Source organism: Camponotus vicinus, unplaced genomic scaffold (genome assembly GCF_025532165.1).
Source record: "Camponotus vicinus isolate PSW18456_S1 unplaced genomic scaffold, iyCamVici1.0 SCAF_11, whole genome shotgun sequence".
Classification (NCBI taxonomy): domain Eukaryota; kingdom Metazoa; phylum Arthropoda; class Insecta; order Hymenoptera; family Formicidae; genus Camponotus; species Camponotus vicinus.
In genome coordinates, this window is record NW_028141947.1 from 2,123,778 (window position 1) to 2,147,406 (window position 23,629).

The following is a 23,629-nucleotide window of genomic DNA, read 5'->3' on the forward strand; positions in this document are numbered from 1 at the left end:
AAGTAATTATCGTTGTCACATTTTCATCAAAGTAGGACCGCAAAAATCTATATAATCATAGATAAAATATATGTTCGAGCTATGATTTATATTCTCTCTATATTGTAACGTTATAACTATAGCTGCAAAAAATTGGATTTTTTGTTTATAATTGCATTATATCGTGAAATATATATGTAGAGATATTCTAGTTAATAAATTTTCACGTAAATGTGCTATTTAAATAACTTTTGTAAAGTAGTCATTTTTACAATGAAATTTAAATGAAGAAAATGCAAATTATAAAATCATAATTGGAATTTCATTCATATTGGACAATTTTGAAAGGCATTATTCACGAGTATTTTTTATTATTATACTTTTTTATTATTCTTATTATATTTTATAATATTTATATTATATTTTCTCATCAATTTTATTATACACATATCCTGTGTACGAATTTAAAAATCCAAGAAACCCGAATTGAGTAGTGTGTCAAATGGAATCAGGCATGATCAATACATATACACAAGGAACAAAACTCATCGATATGTTAAAATTTATCTCGTGCCCATCTCTGCGCTAGCAGAAACCTTCGGTCCGCCTACTAGATTTCCAAGGACGAATCCACGATCTTGTGAAAGCTGGTACGATTCTAGAAGAAATTATTTTTCGACCCTTATCTCCCGCGGTACCGACGACACCCAATGAATGTCAATGAAGAAAAAGATTGTCCGCACGGCAGAGATCAATTAGGAAAATATTGGAATGTTATGTACTTGAATAATTAATAGCTGAATCAATACGTATTTTCTTTGTCTCGCTATGATATTTGTAAACTTCAGTTTCCTTATTTCACGGCGAAAAGAAAAAGAATTCATTTATCTGCTAAAGGTAACGATGGAATAAAGATGCTCCAAACGTGCATGGTAAAAAAATGTAAAATAGAGAACGGAGGAAAGAACTCTTCTGTAAGAACACTCTCCATATTATCAAATTCGAGAGATAAGCTCTGAAGAATTTGATGATCATATATAAAACATATTTAATAATTTTTTCAAGAGATCTTATATTGATCAATGAAAGATACTTTCTAAGCAAAATTATCTTATTAATTTCTTCCTATTTTAGAATTCTCTCTGTTCGAATATTGGAGTGAAGAGAAAAAATGCAGAGCAAATTAGTAAAATGTAATTGGTTCTAATAAGTGTCATTATTTAAGCATGAGCAATTGTGCTTAAAATACTTTTGATATTATATATATATAAATCAGCAAAAAAGCATTTCTTCATATGAAGAGCTATACCCTGTGAGTACACGCGTCGCAAATGTTTGCTCGCGGAAATATATGTGCGATTCATAGGCTGCGGAGACATGAAAGTGAGAGTCCGGTATTACTCTCTTCATGTTCTACAAAACTTGATCCAATCTTTGTTTCATTAGACGATATGGCATCTATAACGTCGCATACCTTTGCATCATCTCACCTCCTTCTTCATTGAAGCCCACCTATGCGGCGGATCACGCTATCATATGAATAACCTGCATTCAGCACAGATAACGTGACATATTCCTGCAGCTAAGTAACTAGGTCAAGTTCATGCCGGAGACGAGATAATATAGTAAACACACGGAAGTCTTATTTTATCACGGTCACAATCGCGCTAAAAGGTTATATAATATTTCCGCTAAATTTATTGATGAGTTAATGATACTTATTGCTTTTAATTAGAATTTTTTATTGGTATAATTTTATTAATAATTCTGGTAAATATATTCACCTTTATACATTCCCACCACTAATGATTTTGATCTTGACATATGTTCCCAAGGTCATGTCCCTGAGTAATATGCAAAATAAAATGCGTTTTAATTCCTTAGGGTTTTAATTATACTGGATAGGATTTTAATTGTCCTGCAATGATACTCGATGCGTTTGTATTATAAGAATACTTCATGCATGATTACAGATTTTTTTATCGCTCTGCAAATCTGAGATATTTAAATTGTACTATTAATTATGCAAATGAGAGAAAGTTATATTTTAATACGTAGTTTAATATATTTTGTTGATATTATAAGAACAAGCTGATTGCTGGGTCCTTATTATAGTAACTCCATACATATAAAATTATATTTTAATATTTATTTATTTATTTTAACATCTCTTACGTTTTTTTATTATATTAATAATATATATCAATATGTGTATATTAGTATTGCATTAATTATTACTTGCTAATACACATAAATTAATATATGTACATTATTGTGTAATGTATATATATATGTGATTTAATAGTGGATAATATTACAGTATAGATTATAATTTTAATATAATGTAAAATAATTACGAATGTTGTATATAATAAAATATTATATGTGCAATTAATATTATAAAATACTGTACATGTAATTAATATTTAAATATACCTACTTGTATATAAATATTAACAAATTAGTGCGTTATATTAATATGTTATTAATATTTTAAATCCTATAAAAATTATTCTTTATGAATATGTTTTATTAATGTACTATTAATGGTTAATTTAATAATAAATTATATGGCACAATTCTTGGAGCATGCTATCTCCATAATATTTCTATTCCACATTATGAATAAAAAACCTTTCTCAATTTATATTTAAAAATCTGCTTCGTTATAAGAAAGACATGATATTGATTTGTTCGATTTGAGGGATTTCCTGTTGTTTTATTCATAAATCCAAATAAATTTGAAAGAGCTCGTGAACAAAAATCTAATAAATAATATTTATTTATTATATTTTCCTATATACGATACTATAATATTATACTCTAGTGTGAATAAGTTACGTTTTTTCGTTAACTTGTGTTTAAAGAGAACTTACCGATACAGTCTCGTAATAATATAGTTTATAATAAAATTTTATTTGAATATATATTGTAAATTATAAAAATTCTCAAATTTTTGGTAAAGGAATATATTACTTTTAAATAATATAAAAAAATTCAAATATATATATATATTTATATATATTTATAGATTTTTGTATTCTACGCGACGGTGGCCTCTTTTGGTTTAGACCGGCGCGAAATAGACGGGCCTGCTTTCTTACGGCGCTCGGCCGCTAGCACGCATTTGGAGTAGGAAAATCGACACCGTGCTTTGCTATTACATACCGTTTCTCGATCAAACGTATGACCTCAGAAGTTGTGTGTTTACATGACATACATATTTATTACAATATCGCGTACCCCAAGTGTTGTTAGTCTTTGGAAGTTTCTCGAGATATTAGGAAGTCATAACTGTGCATACGTATACTTTCCATGATGATAATGGATAAAACAGTGATTTATTGCGGCGAATTCTTATAAGGGGACATACATTTGCATACATTTTGTTATATATCTCAATATACAGAGTAAGTCATTAAAAATTAAGTACATCTATATGTTTGTCTTTATTTCTTTTCTCTCATAAAACTTTGAGTAGAGACAGCATTGTATTTAATTTGTCCGTTTGTTCTTTCCAACAAAAAATGTTTTTACAGATATTTAAGAAAGTAGAATCATGTTTGTAAAACTATTATTATGTAGCAGTTTAACAATCATCGTATCGGTCTTTTCAATCGACAATCAGATAAGAAAGCTAAATGAAATAGACACATACATGCAATCATCCTATATAATACCGAAAAAATATGATATCATTCTTATCACATTCCTATCACATAAAAGGGATATTTTTGTCGGCACCTGTAATATGAGTATTTTGATAACACAATCAATTCAAAAAATACAATTGTATTTAGATGTAAAAAGTGTTATCGATATAATAATGATTAATGATTCAAAATTTACTGATGGAAAAATAAGCGTTTATAAACTGGTAGAACCTTCTTATGAGATGAACATTACCGAATATTTATTCCTGGATAATGTATTGCCGGGATATTACATCATAAAATTAACCTATGCTATAACTGATGATACAGGTCTAAAAAAATTTTATAAAAGAAATAAACGACAATGGTACGTAACTGTTAAAATATTAAATATGTAGTAATTACAGGATGACACAATCCTGGTACAGCATTTCATTGATTAAAAAGTGTTTTCTAAGAAAAGACATTTATACAGGGTGTCCTAGACCACCCGTACATCCCTTTTCTTTCAAAAACTAAGCAATTTAGAGAAAAACGTTTTCGACAAAAATTGTATGGTTTCGAGGGGGCCATAAGATGGTACCATTGGTTTGACCTTGAAGAGTCATTTGAAGGTCACGTGAAGGTCACTTCAATTTTTTTAAGTGGAACACTCTATATATTTTTGCAGATTCTTGTAGCTTATCTCGAGAGCTTTCCAAAACACTATAATTAAGTACCTTTTCGTTAAGTACTTTTTGAGTTATGAGGCTTGAAATAATTTTTTAATTTTACATAAACCATAAAATATCGTGTAAAATATTCATTTTTCGATTATCTTACCTTAATACTTTTATGTACAAAATAATGAGAGGAATCGATTGGTGTAAAGAAAACACATAGTTGTTTTTAAGAAAAAATATGGAATTGTTAATTGCAAATTACATATTTTTTCTTAAAAACAACTATGTGTTTTCTTTACACCAATTGATTCCTCTCATTATTTTGTACGTAAAAGTATTAAGGTAAGATAATCGAAAAATGAATATTTTACACGATATTTTATGGTTAATGTAAAATTAAAAAATTATTTCAAGCCTCATAACTCAAAAAGTACTTAACGAAAAGGTACTTAATTATAGTGTTTTGGAAAGCTCTCGACATAAGCTATAAGAATATGCAATAAAAAATAGGTGGTTCTATTTAAGAAATTAAAGGTGTCCTTGACCTCACCTTAACGATGCCATCCAAGGTCAAACCAATGACACCATCTTATGTTCCCCTCAAAACCATATAATTTTTGTCGAAAACGTTTTTCTCTAAAATGCTTAATTTTTGAAAGAAAAGGGATGTACGGGTGGTCTAGGACACCCTGTATAGACATGTACCTATCTGAAAAGTTTCCATTCCTAATTATATGTTTCTTAAGATCTTAGTAACAAATTTTGCAATTTATTATTATTATTATTATTATTATTATTATCATTATTTTTAAAATGAATGTAAACTGCAAATAAAAATCAATTTAATTAAATCAGCAATAATGCACGTCTTATAAAATATTTTATCGTCAACAGTCGGACGAATTCAAATATTTCGGTAGTGTCTTGAATTGTTTTCAAAATCTAAATAAAACAATTCTGAAAGATTTATATTTGTTTTCATAGAACTTGCTTATTTGAAATTTAAAGTTTTGGCAAATATTTCATTTTTACACTGTTTACTAATAACAAACTTTAGGAAATCATTATTAATATTTAATCATTATTAATATTTAATGAAGCCTATTACAGAAGCATTTATAACATGAAATTAATCTATAATATATATAGCTGATGACATAGATCAAAAAAATTTTTTTTAAAGTTATAATAATTCGGAACGAAAACATTTCCAGACACATGTATGAATTTTTGTATGAATTATTTGTATGAAGTTTATATGAATTTTTTTGTTCATATATTTCATAGAAGTCACTAACAAAATTTGATTAGATCATGAACAATCACTCAATTTTCATAAACACTTTATATATACAATTAAATATAACTATATAAAATTAAATATATATATATATATATATATATATATATATATATGTATATATAAGCTATATTTATGCTGTTTTATATATTTAAACATTCACATACACGCGCACACACAATACCCATTTAAAAACAACTAAAAACATATATATGATTTATTTAACAAATTATCACTAAAATATGCAGTTTCTTTAACATGTATAAAATTATATGGAATGGTTAGGTAATATATCAATGTCAATAATCACAATATAGTAATTAAAATCAATTAAAAGAAGTTATTGTTCTAATACTGTGTAATATTGAAATTTATTTTAATTTTATTAAACAAAATTTTTTTTATTTTAATTTTATTGAAATTTATAATTTTGATACTAAAATATTAACTATTAAATATTAATTATTTATTTTGTACCTGTATGTCCTAAAGTAAACATTTCATGACCATTACGTTTTATTAATGTCAAAATAATATCAAAATCATTATTAGATTACGTAATGTTATACAAAATATAGATCAAAAGAGTAAGAAGAACTCTATGCCGTAATTTTCTATATATATTATTCTTATATATAAATTGCATCCGTATATCTCCTTTTTATTCAATTTTTAATATTTCTATGTAATTGTCGACAATTTATTATCCATTCATATTTCTAAATAGGTTGGCAACATATGTTGATAATATTGGGATCCAACACATAATTCCACGTTTGCCCGAATTTGCTATATCTTCTTCGCCTGCCTATAATATTATTATAATACATTATCAAAATTATAGAGTTTTATCAAATATGCCAATACAAAAAATGGAAATGAATGATAATAACATGACGGAGACACATTTTCATACTACGTTTGTAAGGCCTAATTATTTTGTATTTCTGTCTAACCGGATTAATATATCTTTCATGTCTGGTTCAAGTAAAAGTAAGGTCAAGGTTGATATGTGGTGTGGAATGCACTGCGCATTTGCACACGAAATTGTTCAAAATATAACTCTATACTTGTTTCGTAAATGGGGACGCCTGAATAAATTTTGGCAAATAAATCATGTTGCAATTCCGGATTTTCCGGAAAACGAAAGCATCATAAATCTGAGCCTTGCTATTTATAGGTAATTATATTATAATATAATTAAAAAATATTAATATATTTCGACAGATGAAAAAAGGATAATAATTCTTGATACTTAAAATTATCTACATATTTTTTGGTCTATTTTAAAAATATTATTTGAATATATTTGAATATATATTTTTAAAAAATAAGTAAACTTGTATGAGACAATGAGAGAAACATATCTAAATATTTATTATATCTATAATCTGTATCAACTTATACGAAAATAATATTAAAATATTATATACAGGGTGTCCCATTTTAAAAAACGCACCTCGATAATTCTTCAACGAAGCATTTTCAGCAAAAATGTTTCAGACAAAAGTTATATGGTTTCGAGGGGGCCATAAGATGGTACCATTGGTTTGACCTTGAAGAGTTATTTGAAAGTCACATGAAGGTCACCTTCAATTTCTTAAATGGAACTGCCTACTTTTTATTACAAATTCTTGTAGCTTATTTTGAGAGCTTTCCAAAACACTATAATTAAGTTAGTTTTCATTAAGTTCTTTCCGAGTTGAGGCTTGAAATCATTTCTTAATATTACATAAACCGTAAAATATCTTGTAAAATATTTATTTTTCGATTACTTTACCTTAATACTTTTATGTACAAAATAATGAGAGAAATCAATTGGTGTATAGAAAACACATAGTTATTTTTAAGAAAAAATATGTAATTTGCAATTAACAATTACATTTTTTTTTCGAAACAATTATGTGTTTTCTTTACACCAATTGATTTCTCTCATTATTTTGTACATAAAAGTATTAAGATAAAGTAATCAAAAAATGAATATTTTACAAGATATTATACGGTTTATGTAAAATTAAGAAATGATTTCAAGCCTCATAACTCAAAAAGTACTTAACGAAAAGGTACTTAATTATAGTGTTTTGGAAAGCTCTCGAGATAATCTACAAGAATATGTAATAAGAAATAGATGATTCCATTTAAGAAATTAAAGGTGACCTTTATGTAACCTTCAAATGACTATCCAAGGTCAAATTTTTGCCACCGTCTTCTGTCCCCCTCGAAGTCAAGCAACTTTTATTTGAAACATTTTGTTGTACATTCAAAAATAAAAAAGTTATTGGGATGGGTAACTTAAAATGGCTCACCCTGTATATATATAAAGTAAATATCGTATTATTTCGTGATAAGTCATTCATACGCACAGACATTATAAAACATTAATATATAATTAATATGTTAATTTATAGAATTATTTAATTATATTAAATTTGTAAGCATAAAATATTTTCAACAGTAATAAGCTTTTTATATACAGGGTGATTCTGAACAAACGTTTGTCTTTAAAATATCAAATTCTTGAATGAATTCTAAGACGATTTTTCCTCTTGCAAAATTTTGCTCGGAGCTTAGTTTTTATACTATAAAGGAAAATAGTTAACTACTTACGGAACGAGTACAAGAGGTAGGCAGGGACGGCGCGATATAGGCGATTACTGGAGCACTCGCCGCGATCAGCTGATTGCTATACGCAATGACTGTAACAATCAGTGTGTGTGTGAGAATGTGTACACACACACACACACACACACACACACACACACACACACACACACACACACACTGATTCTTACAGTCATCGCGTACAGCAATCAGCTGATCGCGGCGAGCGCCACACGTAATCGGCTATATCGCGCTGTCCCTGCCTACCTCTTGTACTCGTTCCGCAAGTAGTTAACTATTTTCCTTTATAGTTTAAAAACTAAGCTCCGGGCAAAATTTTGCAAGAGGAAAAATCGTCTTAGAATTCATTCAAGAATTTGATATTTTAAAGACAAACGTTTGTTCAGAATCACCCTGTATAAAGCATTTTTTTAAATTTTCAGAGAAGCAGATGTTACCTACATTGAGAATGTCGATTCTGTTGCGAGTAAAATTAAAGTTGCTCACTTCATAGCCCACAAAGTAGTACAGGAATGTCTTTATTATGAAAATCCACTTTGGTCGTTATCCTTTTCGTTAAATGAGGCTATTGTCGCATTTCTTGAATTATATATCACCGATAAGGTAATTGATTTAATCATTCTTTAACGCAAAACTTGCTCAGTTGCAAACAATATGATAGATATATATACATATCTATTATATTGTTTGCATATATATATATAAGTTGCAAGTAAATCCGAGCACTGATATAAAATAAAGGAGAAATTATCATTCAGATTGCACAAATTATATATAAAGTTATTACAAAGTTAAGCATTTGTATGCATATGGAAATTGTGTAATACGATAATTTTGCTATATGAGATATTTGCTATATGATATAAATAATTCTAGAAAAATTTAATTTAAAAGTGATATCGTGTAACCATTTTTGTTATTATTATTAATATTATTTTTGAATTATTTATTCCATATTCAAAGAGCGAGAGCGGGGGGGGAGAGAGGGATGGAGAGAGAAAGGGAGAGAGGGAGGGAGAGAGGGAGGTCGAGGGAGAGAGAGGGAGGGAGAGAGAGAGAGGGCGGGAGAGAGAGAGGGAGGGTGAGAGGGAGGGGAGAGATAGGGTGGGAGAGAGGGAGGGAGAGTGACAGAAAAAGAGGGAGAGAGAGAATAAGTAACAAATTTTTTTTTACATATACGTAGAAAGTAGCGGTCCTAGTACATATTGCTACTGTGTGTTAAATCTAATATTAACTAAGTAAATACATTAAAATTATTTTCTATAGGCTCTCCCAAATAACCGAGTAATGGATTTGTTTGTGGTACAATTTGAACAAGAATCCCATCATCTTGATACTGAATATAATACATCGCTTTATAATACATCATTCAACAGTGCTGTCGAAAATCCCTTTTACATTAAAGGTATGATAATATAATTAAGAACTGATCATGCGTAAATATTGATTATAAATATTTAAAAAAATATATAGAATAATTGATAAAAAATTTAATTTTATATATAATGGCTTCATTATATACTTTCCAAAATACTATAATTAAGTACCTTTTCGTTAAGTACTCTTTGAGTTATGAGGCTTGAAATAATTTCTTAATTTTACATAAACCGTAAAATATCTTGTAAAATATTCATTTTTTGATTATCCTACCTTAATACTTTTACGTACAAAATAATGAGAGGAATCAATTGGTGTAAAGAAAACACATAGTTGTTTTGAAGAAAAAATATGTAATTTGCAATTAACAATTCCATATTTTTTCTTAAAAACAACTGTTTTCTTTACACCAATTGATTCCTCTCATTATTTTGTACATAAAAGTATTAAGGTAAGATAATCGAAAAATGAATATTTTACAAGATATTTTACGGTTTATGTAAAATTAAGAAATTATTTCAAGCCTCATAACTCAAAAAGTACTTAACAAAAAGGTACTTAATTATAGTGTTTTGGAAAGCTCTCGAGATAAGATACAAAAATGTGCAAAAATATATAGGATGTTCCGTTTAAAAAAATTGAAGTGACCTTCACGTGACCTTCAAATGACTCTTCAAGGTCAAACCAATGATACCATCTTATGGCCCCCTTGAAACCAAACAACTTTTGTCTGAAACATTTTTCTCTCCCGGGCTTGGTTTTCGAGATATTCGACTGAAAGGATTAAAATGGGCCACCCTATATATATACAGGGTGTATCAGACCACTCGTGCCAGCAAAATATCTCGAAAACCAAGAACGACAGACAAAAATATTTCAGACAAAAGTTGTAGGGTTTCAAGTAACGTATTATATAGTAATATTGGTACGATCTTGAATAGTGTTGTCAAGGTCACGTGAAGGTCATCTTAAATTTCTTAAATGGAACCCCCTATTTTTCATTACATATTCTTATAGCTTATCTCGAGGGCTTTTCAAAACACTATAATAAAGTATTTTTTCATTAAGTACTTTCCGAGTTATGAGGCTTGAAATCATTTCTTAATTTTACATAAACCGTAAAATATCTTGTAAAATATTCATTTTTCGATTATCTTACCTTAATACTTTTATGTACAAAATAATGAGAGGAATCAATTGGTGTAAAGAAAACACAAAATTGTTTCGAAAAAAAATATGCAATTGTTAATTGCAAATTATTTTACGGTTTATGTAAAATTAAGAAATGATTTCAAGCCTTATAACTCAAAAAGTACTTGAGGGAAAAATATTTTATTATAGTGTTTTGGAAAGTCCTCGAGATAAGCTACAAGAATATGCAATAAAAAATAGGCAGTTCCATTTAAAAAATTAAAAGTGACCTTCACTTGACCTTCACGTAACTATTTAAGGTCAAATTAATGACACCATCTGATGGCCCCCTTCAAACCATACAACTTTTGTTTGAAATATTTTTTTATTTAACGCACTGTTTCGGAGATATTTGAGCGTATTATTTAAAATGGGACACCCTGTATATTATTGTAGATGATTTCAATAAAGTGTATTTATGTAAATCTATTAAGGTAAATATTAACTTATACAGTTTTACAGGGTTGGGAAGTAACGCGTTACTTGTAACGCCGTTACCGTTATAGTTACTTTTTTTTGGTAACGGACTGGTAACGGCGTTACATTTTTTTTTCTGTAACTGTAACGATAACGTAGTTACATTTTTTTAGTAACGATAACGAATTTAACAGTTACTTTTACCGTTACTTTCATATTTTGAAAATACTTATGACATCGTATTTCTGTCATATTCAATTTTTAGTCATCGACCGACATTCATATAAAATTCGATAATATTTCGGATGAAATTTATTGCTCTGAGAGGTGTCTGTGAAGTTGACACGATAATCTACGAATTTCAAAAAAATACTATGAGTTCTGATAGCACTTTTCATAGTTCTACAGTTCCTGATAAAAATTAAAGAGTTCCGCATTCCTTCTATTAAAAAGTCGAAATTGAAAAAATGTCGTGCTAACTTTACGAATCTAGCACGACACTCTTCCCTCTAAAGAACCAAAACGCGTCGAATATTATTATTTTTAGCAAGAGTTCCCAATAATTCTGCTATAGTTCAGCCTATATATGCAATTTCAGACCGATATTTCAATAATTAATAATTTTTTATGAATTTTTAATGTCCTCGACCAGCACGACACTTAGTAAAAATGTGTCGTGCTGATGATTTTCCGTAGTTTTAACGGCAGTTCTGGACAGTTCTATAACAGTTCTATTCTTTAGAAACATTTTTCAAGCAGAGAGATTTTTTTAAATAATTATTTATAAAATAGTAAACGGTCGGAATGGTCTAAATGTCATGCTGGTCTAAATGTCATACTGCTCAAGAACATTAAAATTCGTAGATTGTCGTGCCAGCTTCACAGCCACCTCTGGAGCGATTAATGACATCATTGGTCAATCACAGTTATTTCATTCGTCTGAGGAATGGATGTGATTGGTCAGCTTTTAAGTTTGAAGTAATATCGGACGAGAGCACAAAAAGAATGCAAATTTAGCTGTATTTATAAATTTAATGAAAATTAAAATTTTTTTATTTACATGTGAAGTTACATGTTAAGTGCTTTAAAATCTATATCTCTTTAAATTTTTTACGGTTTTGTAAATTTAAAATAAAGAATTTGTTGCTTTTATATTAACATTTTAATAAATAATATTACCAAAGTAAATTTTTTATTTAATTCTATCTTGTTTTAACATTAAAAGTAACGGGAAAAGTAACGAATCGTTACTTTTGAAGTAACGGTAACGGTAACTAGTTACTTTTAAAAATAAGTAACTAATAACGGTAACGAGTTACTTTTTTTATTCGGTAACGAGTAACGGTAACGAGTTACTTTTAAAAAGTAACTTTCCCATCCCTGCAGTTTTACTATGACTCTGTTCAGCAGAAAAAGCAACTTATTTGCAACTGTTGTAAGATTCTTCAATACGATTAATTCTTGTCGAAATTCTTAGCCGTTCTTGCCCTTAGTTCTTATCGATCTAAATGTAATAAATCAATCATATAAAAAATTTTATAACAGTTGCAAAGCTATTTTTTCTGCTGAACGCAGCCTATTAGTCTTGCTTGGGCATTGGTGGGCATTACTAGGCATTAGTAAAAAATTTAGCAGTAATGCCCAGGAATTGGACATTAGTAGGCATTAGTGTACATAATTTTGATCAGCGGTTTGCCCCTCGCCTCAAAAACTATTGCAGCCTCAATCTTGTTGTGTCTCCGAATTTTCGTCTCTGTCTTTGCTCAGGAATATGTTATTAAAATTTCAATTGCAAATTGTGAACACCGTGTATATATACATATAATTAATAATAATTTATTACATATATATACACGTAGTGTACATATATATAGAGTTTATTTTATTTACCAAATTAAATATGTTTAAAAATAAACATAATAATAAAATAATCTTAAATATATTTAATATTTACATGTTGATCTTTCTTTCTCAATATATTTAAATATATATATAATTATAATTATTATTAATTTATAAGTATTATTATCTTATATTCTGATATAAATTATGTAAATGTAGGATTCGGTGTATTGCGTTCGTTACAACAAATGGTTACTGAACAAATATTTTGGGAGAGTATCCGCAAATATGTAAGGGATAAGTAAGTAATATACTGTACTACTATAATTATTGTACTACAGAAAACTAAATATGATGAATGATTAATTATACTGGGTGTTAAAAAAGTCTGGACACGGTCGAATATCTCGATAAGGAAGAGTTTTACTAGAAAGTGTTTCAGACAAAAGTTGTATGGCTTCTAGGGGGCCATCAGATGGTGGCAATGATTTGACCTTGGAGAGTCATTTGAAGATCACGTGAAGGTCACCGTCAATTTCTTAAATGGAACCCCCTATTTTTTATTGCATATTCTTGTAGCTTATCTCGAGAGCTTTCCGAAACACTAAACAAAATATTTTTTCATTGAGTACTTTTCGAGTTATGAGGCTTGAAAGCATTTCTTAATTTTAAATAAACCATAAAATATCTTGTAAAATATTCATTTTTCGATTATCTTATCTTAATACTTTTATGTACAAAATAATGAGAGGAATCAATTGGTGTAAAGAAAACACATAATTGTTTCGAAGAAAAAATGTAATTTGCAATTAACAATTATATTTTTTTTCTTAAAAATAACTATGTGTTTTCTTTACCCCAATTGATTCCTCTCATTATTTTGTACATAAAAGTATTAAGGTAAGATAATCGAAAAATGAATATTTTACAAGATATTTTACGGTTTATGTAAAATTAAGAAATAATTTCAAGCCTTATAACTCAAAAAGTACTTAAGGAAAAAATATTTTATTAAAGTGTTTTGGAAAGCCCTCGAGATAAGCTACAAGAATATGCAATAAAAAATAGGGGGTTCCATTTAAGAAATTGACGGTGACCTTCACGTTATCTTCAAATGACTCTCCAAGGTCAAATCATTGCCACCATCTGATGGCCCCCTCGAAGCCATACAACTTTTGTCTGAAACACTTTCTAGTAAAACTCTTCCTTATCGAGATATTCGACCGTGTCCAGACTTTTTTAACACCCAGTATATCATAAAAGTCTTTTATAGTTATTTTTATTTCAACTTATATCGTATCTTTCATACTTTATTATTAACCATACACAATTTCTTTTATCTTCAATGTCATTAAATATTCAAGATAAACTTTCAATTTACACATACACTTTCCTAGTTAAATTATAGTTAAACTGTAGCATATCAAATATTTATGGAAACTATAAGTCATATGATTAATTACATTATTATTTATATAACTAATTCAACTAAATAAAAAGTATAATTAACGTAGCAATTTTATATATTGTGTTAATATTGTGTTAATTTTATGTTTTTATAATACTTATATGTTGCTTATAATACTTTTTGACACTTTGACAATAAATTTTGGACAAATTTTGTAACTTTAGCAAGCCTGTTGACTATTTTGCTGAAATTATGGAGATTAATTATCCTTCCACACAAAAATCTGCAAACAATTTGTATCTTATATGGCTGATAATTAAATTTTGGAGATTAATATTATCACAAAAATATTATCCTGTATTGAAAATAACACGAGAATATAGTTCTTATATAGAACGGGTACAGGTATCAACGCACAATTTAAATAATTTAAATAAGTTGGCGAATTATAACGTACCTATAATATGTACTACACAGACGTATATTGATAATTCATATAAAATTTCATTGAACGATGTTCTACAATTGGGAATACTTCTTAGTTTTGAAGAGGATGGCTGGATACTATTTGACATAAAACAAACTGGTAAATATGTAACAAATTTATCACACTTTATAATGTTTATAATATAATGAAAATTTTATATTATTTTAATTATATATAAGCTCCTAAATTATCTAAACATTTTCACTTGTTATATATTCAAAATGATTGACTGTAGAATATAATGATAATTATTCTATTACTCTCTAAAAGTGTGAATCAGTGTACTATTATTGAAAAACAGAAAATAGTCACTGATATTATAGCAGTTATAAATACAGCATTGTAAATCACTAACATTTCACTGAAAGAATTAGTTATATTGACTGTCTGAATCAGTATCGGTAATATTTTATTTATATTTATTATATTAAAAATTTTATTTTATTTATATTACATGCATGTTGAACTTGTTGTCTTAAATATAATAGATAATGAATGGATCATTTTCGTTTATTCTCCAGACATTTATTTGTGTCCGACTTATAAAATCGATTTAATATCGGAAGTTCCTCTGTTCAGATTGTATCAGAAATTAAATCAAAGTAATATTTTTACTTCTATCTGTCGCCCTTTGCAAATTTTAATTCTCATTATTAAAACTTAAATACGAAAGGGATAGCGCATCGTAGCGATAAACGAACGAACTAGCGATTATTAGTTTTACAGTGAAATTTACTTCCACTGACCATAATCAGTGAGATATAAGATGAAGTAACAAAAAATAAACGTTTTCACTGAAGAGGGGCGGGGGTAGGGGGTTAGTAAAATACTCATTGATTCTCTTGTCAATGAAATCTTATTTTACTGTTTAAATTAGTGATATTTTCATTGATTCACTTTTAGAGAGTACATTATCATTTGCAAGGAAGATAAATACTTCTTTTTGTATAATATTAAATAACAAAGTTATTTATTCTTACAATGTATAGTAAATTTAATAATATATCTTCTGTGTTAAATTTAAATAAGTAATTTCAGAATTTCATTAAATTTTTGAGTCTACAATGCATTTAAGTCTTCAATAAAATTGTGTTTGTTTTGATATTGTATATTATTACGCATGGATATTTTAATTAAAGTTTAACTACAGCAAAAACTTTTCTTTTATTTTGCTTAAATAGTTTTCTTAAATGCATAATGTAATTCTTTAAAGTAAGATATAATTTATATAGATGCATGTACATATAAAAATAAGAATTTTTTCTATCTAATTAATAAATTTATTATTTGATAATTTAGTCAACTTATTTACCATGTAAAACAAACTATTGCAGATCAATTTTATTATCAATTTTATTACTTTGGCCATACATACATTTTATATTATATAGCATTATTAAATAGCATTTTGTATGTGCATGTGCGTGTAAATTTTAAGCTACATAATTTGAAACCATTTATAACCTACCGTTTAACACAACATGTAATTAATGATTATAGAAAAACTTTTTTATGTTAGTTTCAGATTATGTTTTTATATGAATATATAGATAATAACAAATAATGTTATGTAATATAATGCAAATTGATCATTATTTATATAATTAAAAAATTGGTTTAAATTTATATAAAATTTCTTGTACAATTATTATATATACTCAATTTTAGTGCAAAGTAATTTCATATATATAATATTTTACAATCTGGTTTTCCTATTTATTTACAATTTTTGATACACTTTTTCATCTGGGTTAATTTATAAAAACAGATACTTATATTGATAAATCTATCTGAAAGAATTATAATCGTTATATATTCATTTGTTACCGATAGGATATTATCGAATCAATTACGATATCGAAAACTGGCGAAGAATTACAAGTTATCTAAATTCTGAAAATTATATGAAAATACATGTTCTGAATCGTGCCCAAATTATCGATGACGCTTTCCACTTAATGATAACAAACCAACTTAATTCCATTGTATTCTGGAATATTACAAAATATCTATCACGAGAAACAGACTACGTGGCATGGTATCCCATGTTCAAAGCCTTGGAATATCTGTCCAATATCTTTCTATTTCAGGAAAATGTATATTTTAATATCAAGGTAATAACAAATATTATAAACAATGTCAACAGTGATGTATTAAATATATTAAAACGCTTTAAACATATTACTTATTACACATATTAATATTATGTGCATTTATAACAATAATTATTAAGTACTTTCCGAAAAGATACATACAATAAAATACATGTAGCTAAAAAATTTGATTACGATTTTTAAACATATTTTGGATGAATGATAAGTATCTATTTGTAAATTAATATTCGAATAGAGTATATACTAATAAAAAGTTGGAGAGGAAAATGGAGAAAAATAATGGAAAAAATTGTTACCATTTTTAATCACAGCATAATATTCATAATGACGATTTAAATATTATTAATTTTTAGATAGAAAATTAGTAGGAAACATATATGTACATTAGTTATCTGTGTGTTTAATACACACACAAACAGTTAAAAAGTTATTAAATTATATTACACATACAAACAGTTAAAAAGTTATTAAATTATATTATACGTATAATGTCTACATGTATGTCTATATGTCTACAAAATATGCATTTTTGTATGTATATTTTGATATGGACATGTGTGCATGTGTTAAGCATGTGTGCATGTGCACGTAAGAAGAATTCAAGTTTGTGTAAATACGTATACAATATAAGTATAGCTATATAATAGATATCTTTATAAAAAGAAATTTAGAGTTGTTTACCAAGACAAAACGTTCTTAATATATAAAACCATGTAAAATACATTTCCGCAAGATATCTTTCGGTATGGCAAAATATAATGCAAGAATCGAAAAATATAAAATTTATATCAAGTAACAATATAAATACATATAAATATATATGTATATATATATATATTTATATATTTAGAAGAAAATGAGAAACTTACTATACAATTTGCTTGATAAACTTGAATACGATGAAGTTTCTAATGAACACGATCTTACAAAGAGATTAAGAATGGAGGCTGCGAAATGGGCATGTAATCTTGATGGTCGCATATGCATAGAAAATGCCCAACATAATTTAAATCGACATCTCGCAGATCCCGAAAATAACACGTAATTTTTCTTATATATTCTCGGTTATTTTAATTTGATTGTTTTGTAGATACATGTGCAATGTTTATTACATTATTTGATCAAAATTTAAATTTATTATGTTATGTTATGAAATTATAATTTGTTAAATTATTTAACCAAAATATAAGATTAATATGTGCAAAACATTTATATTAGAATTTGTTTTTTGTTAAATTTCGTAGGCTTTTGCCATGGTGGAAAGAATGGACATACTGTCAAGGTTTAAAAGTATTGTACTATTCTCTTAGCAATGAAGATTCTCCTTGGTGGGGAGTATATCGTCTGGGAAAAGAAAAATTTAAACCTAAACTTTTAAAATTTCTCTCTTGCCCTGAGGATTCACAATTTATCAAAGACTATCTAAATCTAATAAAAAATGATAGTACAACATCGATTATGTTTTTAAAAGATTTTTCCGATAAAGATTATATTAATTATTTTCTTTTTACTATCGCGAAGCACGCGAGGAATCCTGTAGTACTCGACTTCATATTAGAAAAACTTGAGAATATAAGACCCAGGTAATACAGCTTCCTCCGCAAATATATCTATCATTCAATAGTTTATGTATATGTCAATAAATTTATTATTTTACTGTTATAGACAAGTCAGCAAATATGCAGCATTTACTGTTATTATTAATCATGTGTATTCTACGAAACAACTCGAAAAGGTAAAAATTGCACGTGTTTATATATGTATATGTAAAATAAATAACCATGATGCAACATAAGTTATTTAATATTGTTGTTGAATATCTAAATAATTTATTTTAGATGTACGATTTCCTAACAGATAAATTTACTAATGCAACAGAAGTTAAATTAAATGAATGTAAGAAGGTATGGTTTTTTGTGAAAGAGAGAAATAGGAAAGTAAAAGTAAATTTCATGAATATTGTACTAATATTCTACTTGTATTCACTTATTAATCATTAATTTTTTGCTTTCATACAGTATATATTAATGTCACGGTATCCCAAAGTAACAAGCAAAAATTAAATGTCATTTAATTTAATAATGTCATTTAATTTCTTTTATGAAATAAGCATTTTTTATTTCTAATTTCCGAAAATATACTATTTCCAAAATATATAATTTTTAGTGAATGACAAAGTGGGAAAGAATGAGTGAGCAAGTGAAAGCAAAAAAGCAAGAGAATTTCTTTACTTGGAAACTTTAGTGATTTTAATAAAAATCGATTTATATAAATTTTAAAAAGAGAATTTATAAGCTTTAGATTTAAATCTTAGTTAATCTAGATGTTTAGCTCTTAGTTAAATAAATTTAAATATTTTTCAATATGATTGGGAGAGTATTACGTAATGTGATTCGCATACCTTAATATTGTACGAGCCATTTGTTTATCAAAAATTTAATAATGATGGATAGGTTAACATGAACTAATGCAATAGTCTGCTAGATATATCAGTTATTATGATATTTTCTCTGTGATAGCCGTAACTCGTATAGGTTTCTAATTTTATTTTTAAAATCACTAATTCTAAATTCTATAGATTTTATTTGTCATTACTTACAAAATTATTTGTAAACATTCCTTGCAGACGAAAGAATTATTAAGTAAAATATAATGCAATACTATGCACATAATATGATAGAACACATAGTACAATAAAAGGATGATTTTTGTTTCAGTAATTTTCTCACGATATTTTTTCGCCTATGCTTTTCTATAGGGATCAGGAATGATTTATTTTAATAGAAATCTTGAATTGAGATTTACTCAGTTATTTAGTGTCGCGGAAAGAAATGTATTTCGTGTATAATGATTTATTTAAAAAAAAAAATTAATTATTTCTGAAACTGAGGCACCATTATCCGCATTTGGCTCTCTCTTAAGAGTTCGAAAAATTTATATTTATATTTCACATTTAGAGCTTTACTAATTTTTTAAAATTCATGTCATTTTATTCGATTGCTGAATTTTTTATGAAGATGCGAAATCTATATAAAAATCGGCATTAATTGATTAAAAATGTTTACAAACTTATAAATCAGTTTTTTTTTCGGGATAACTAAAATTTTGACTGAGAAAAAAAAAGTTGTAATTTTCATAATGTATAATTATTATTTATTCCTATATTTAAGATTATTGTGTATGTATTATATACAGGATGTATCTAAAATGACGCACTAAACTTTAGGAGCGTATTCTGGAGGTCAAAATAAGACTTCTTTTTCCTATGAACATAGGTCCACAAATGAACCCCCCTCCGAGCTAGAGGCCCCTAAAGTTTAGAGAAAAAATTGAAAATTAGCTGTATTTCAGAAAAAAAACAAAATGGCAGAAGGTTGAAATTTGGTATAGCCCAGTCAATTATGAAGTAAAGTAAGCCACTAAAATGAAAAAATAAAAACGTATCATGAAAACATTAATTTGCCAAGCTGGCAAGTTCGAAGACTTTTTCAGTTTTTAAATGATGTTACTGTTATCTACAAAAATTGCGTTGCGGGTGTTTGATCAATTTAACACATCTTCGAATTTTAGCTCGGAGGGTTCATTTGCGGACCCATGTTCATAAGAAAAAGAATTCTTATTTTGACCTCTAGAATACGCTCCTGAAGTTCAGTGCATCATTTCAGATATACCCTATATATATGACTGAAACATTTTTGCCGAAAATGCTTCGTTCAAGAATTATCGAGGTGCGTTTTTTTAAATGGAACCCCCTATTTCTTATTATTCATATTCTTATAGCTCATCTCGAGAACTTTTCAAAACACTATAATTAAGTTAGTTTGCATTAAGTACTTTCCGAGTTATGAGGCTTGAAATCATTTCTTAATTTTACATAAACCGTAAAATATTTTGTAAAATATTCATTTTTCGATTATCTTACCTTAATACTTTTACGTACAAAATAATGAGAGGAATCAATTGGTGTAAAGAAAACACATAGTTATTTTTAAGAAAAAAATGTAATTGTTAATTGCAAATTACATTTTTTTTTTGAAACAATTATGTGTTTTCTTTACATCAATTGATTCCTCTCATTATTTTGTACATAAAAGTATTAAGGTAAGATAATCAAAAAATGAATATTTTACAAGATATTTTACAGTTTATGTAAAATTAAGAAATTATTTCAGCCTCATAACTCGGAAAGTACTTAATGAAAACTAACTTAATTATAGTGTTTTGGAAAGCTCTCGAGATGAGCTACAAGAATATGCAAAAGCATATAGGGTGTCCCATTTACAAAGTTGGAGGTGACCTTCACGTGACCTTCAGCTGACTCTTCAAGGTCAAACTGGCACTGTCTTATGTCCCCTTCGAAAACATACAACTATTGTCTGAAACATTTTTCCCAATCTCTTTTACTTTAAGAGATATTCAGCTGCATCACTTAAAATGACACACCCTGTATATATATATATTAATATAATTATATTTATATATATACAGGGTGACCCATTTTAACTTAGGCAGCCAAATAACTCGAAAAATAAGCAAGATAGAGAAAAATGTTTTAGACAAAAGTTGTATGGTTTCGAGGGGGCCATAAGATGGTATCATTGGTTTGACCTTGAAGAGTCATTTGAAGGTCACGTGAAGGTCACTTCAATTTTTTTAAATGGAATACCCTATATATTTTTGTACATTCTTGTAGCTTATTTCGAGAGCTTTCCAAAACACTATAATTAAGTACCTTTCCGTTAAGTACTTTTTGACTTATGATGCTTGAAATAATTTCTTAATTTTACATAAACCGTAAAATATCTTGTAAAATATTCATTTTTCGATTATCTTACCTTAATACTTTTATGTACAAAATAATGAGAGGAATCAATTGGTGTAAAGAAAACACATAGTTGTTTTTAAGAAAAAATATGGAATTGTTAATTGCAAATTACATATTTTTTCTTCGAAACAACTATGTGTTTTCTTTACACCAATTGATTCCTCTCATTATTTTGTACATAAAACTATTAAGGTAAGGTAATCGAAAAATGAATATTTTACAAGATATTTTACGGTTTATGTAAAATTAAGAAATTATTTCAAGCCTCATAACTCAAAAAGTACTTAACGAAAATGTACTTAATTATAGTGTTTTGGAAAGCTCTCGAGATGAGCTACAAGAATGTACAAAAATATATAGGATGTTCCATTTAAAAAAATTGAAGTGACCTTCACGTGACCTTCAAATGACTCTTCAAGGTCAAACCAATGATACCATCTTATGGCCCCCTCGAAACCATACAACTTTTGTCTAAAACATTTTTCTCTATCTTGCTTATTTTTCGAGTTATTTGGCTGCCTAAGTTAAAATGGGTCACCCTGTATATATATACACATATATCACAGAGATCATATTTAATATAATTATTACTGATAATTGATTATTGGCTATTCACATTAATACTTAATATCGACATAATCTGTTTTAGATAAGCGAATTAGCAGAAAGCTGCAGATGTACGCACCAATATATTTCAAATATTCAAAGCAAGATACGAACGCGCATTCTCGAAATCAAATGTCAACAGGATTATTTTCAGAATTTTGTAAAATATCAATAATATCCGTTTAATGAAAGTAACAATTATGACGCGAACACATCTATATATCCTTCTTACAAATAGCTTTTTATAATGTTTATACTTATCGATTTATTATTTATGCTTATGTGCGTTAATAATATATAATTAAATACACGTGCATTCACAAAGATACTTTGTGGCAATTAACCGGTATTTTCATTTCATTATTAACATGAAATAATGCAAAGTGTTAATTATGTTCATAATTATAAATAATTATAATTAAATTATGTTATATTATATGAATAATTCTAATCGCATAAATGAGAAAGTATCTAATATTTGACATTATATATATATATATTATTAATGTACTAAAAATGTATTATCTAATTTAAATTGTATTCTAATTTATTTTTTAAATTGTATTTGATTTGTTTTATATTTGTAACATAATTTGTTAATATTTATTAATTTTATTATCTTGAATCAAATTTTTATTGTAGGCATAATATAGGTATAATAATGCATTTTAATATTTAAATAATATCTAAAATTAAAAATTTATAAAACATATTACAATTCTTTAATATTTATACATATAATAACAATTTTATATATTTATAATAAATTGTTGTTATAAATATATATATTAAATATATATTATTAATTGTTTGAAATTCATAATCTTTGTAAATTCTATGTAATCTTTGATTTATAATATAAATCACATGGCACAATTTTTTTATAAATCTTCATGTAAATTTCTCTATATTTCTTCTTACATATATTTAAAGAAATGTAACATATATACATTCGCGCGCATAATAATCAAAACATAAAATATAAATAATTCACGACATTTAAATTATGTGTCATCAAGGAAATGATATCATATGTCTGTTCTCTTTGGCTTAAGTTTAGTTCTACGTTTTATATTGTATAGTAGTGTCATTTATATTGCACTATTGAACCTAGATCAAAATTAAAGATAAAAAGTGGTGACATGA

General features: G+C 27.1%; 1 protein-coding gene across 1 annotated transcript; it reads left to right on the top strand.

The window, feature by feature from the left end:
* Positions 1–3,304: 3,304 nt before the first annotated feature.
* LOC145961390 (aminopeptidase N-like) lies at positions 3,305–23,158 on the top strand. The gene is made up of 12 exons (XM_083081526.1): positions 3,305–3,389; positions 3,519–3,999; positions 6,322–6,774; positions 8,639–8,819; positions 9,483–9,621; positions 13,263–13,344; positions 14,676–15,037; positions 16,772–17,052; positions 17,903–18,093; positions 18,297–18,635; positions 18,718–18,787; positions 22,527–23,158. Exons 2-12 carry the CDS (start codon positions 3,539–3,541, stop codon positions 22,656–22,658), a joined length of 2,691 nt encoding a protein of 896 aa, XP_082937652.1. The 5' UTR covers positions 3,305–3,389; positions 3,519–3,538; the 3' UTR covers positions 22,659–23,158.
* Positions 23,159–23,629: the final 471 nt, after the last annotated feature.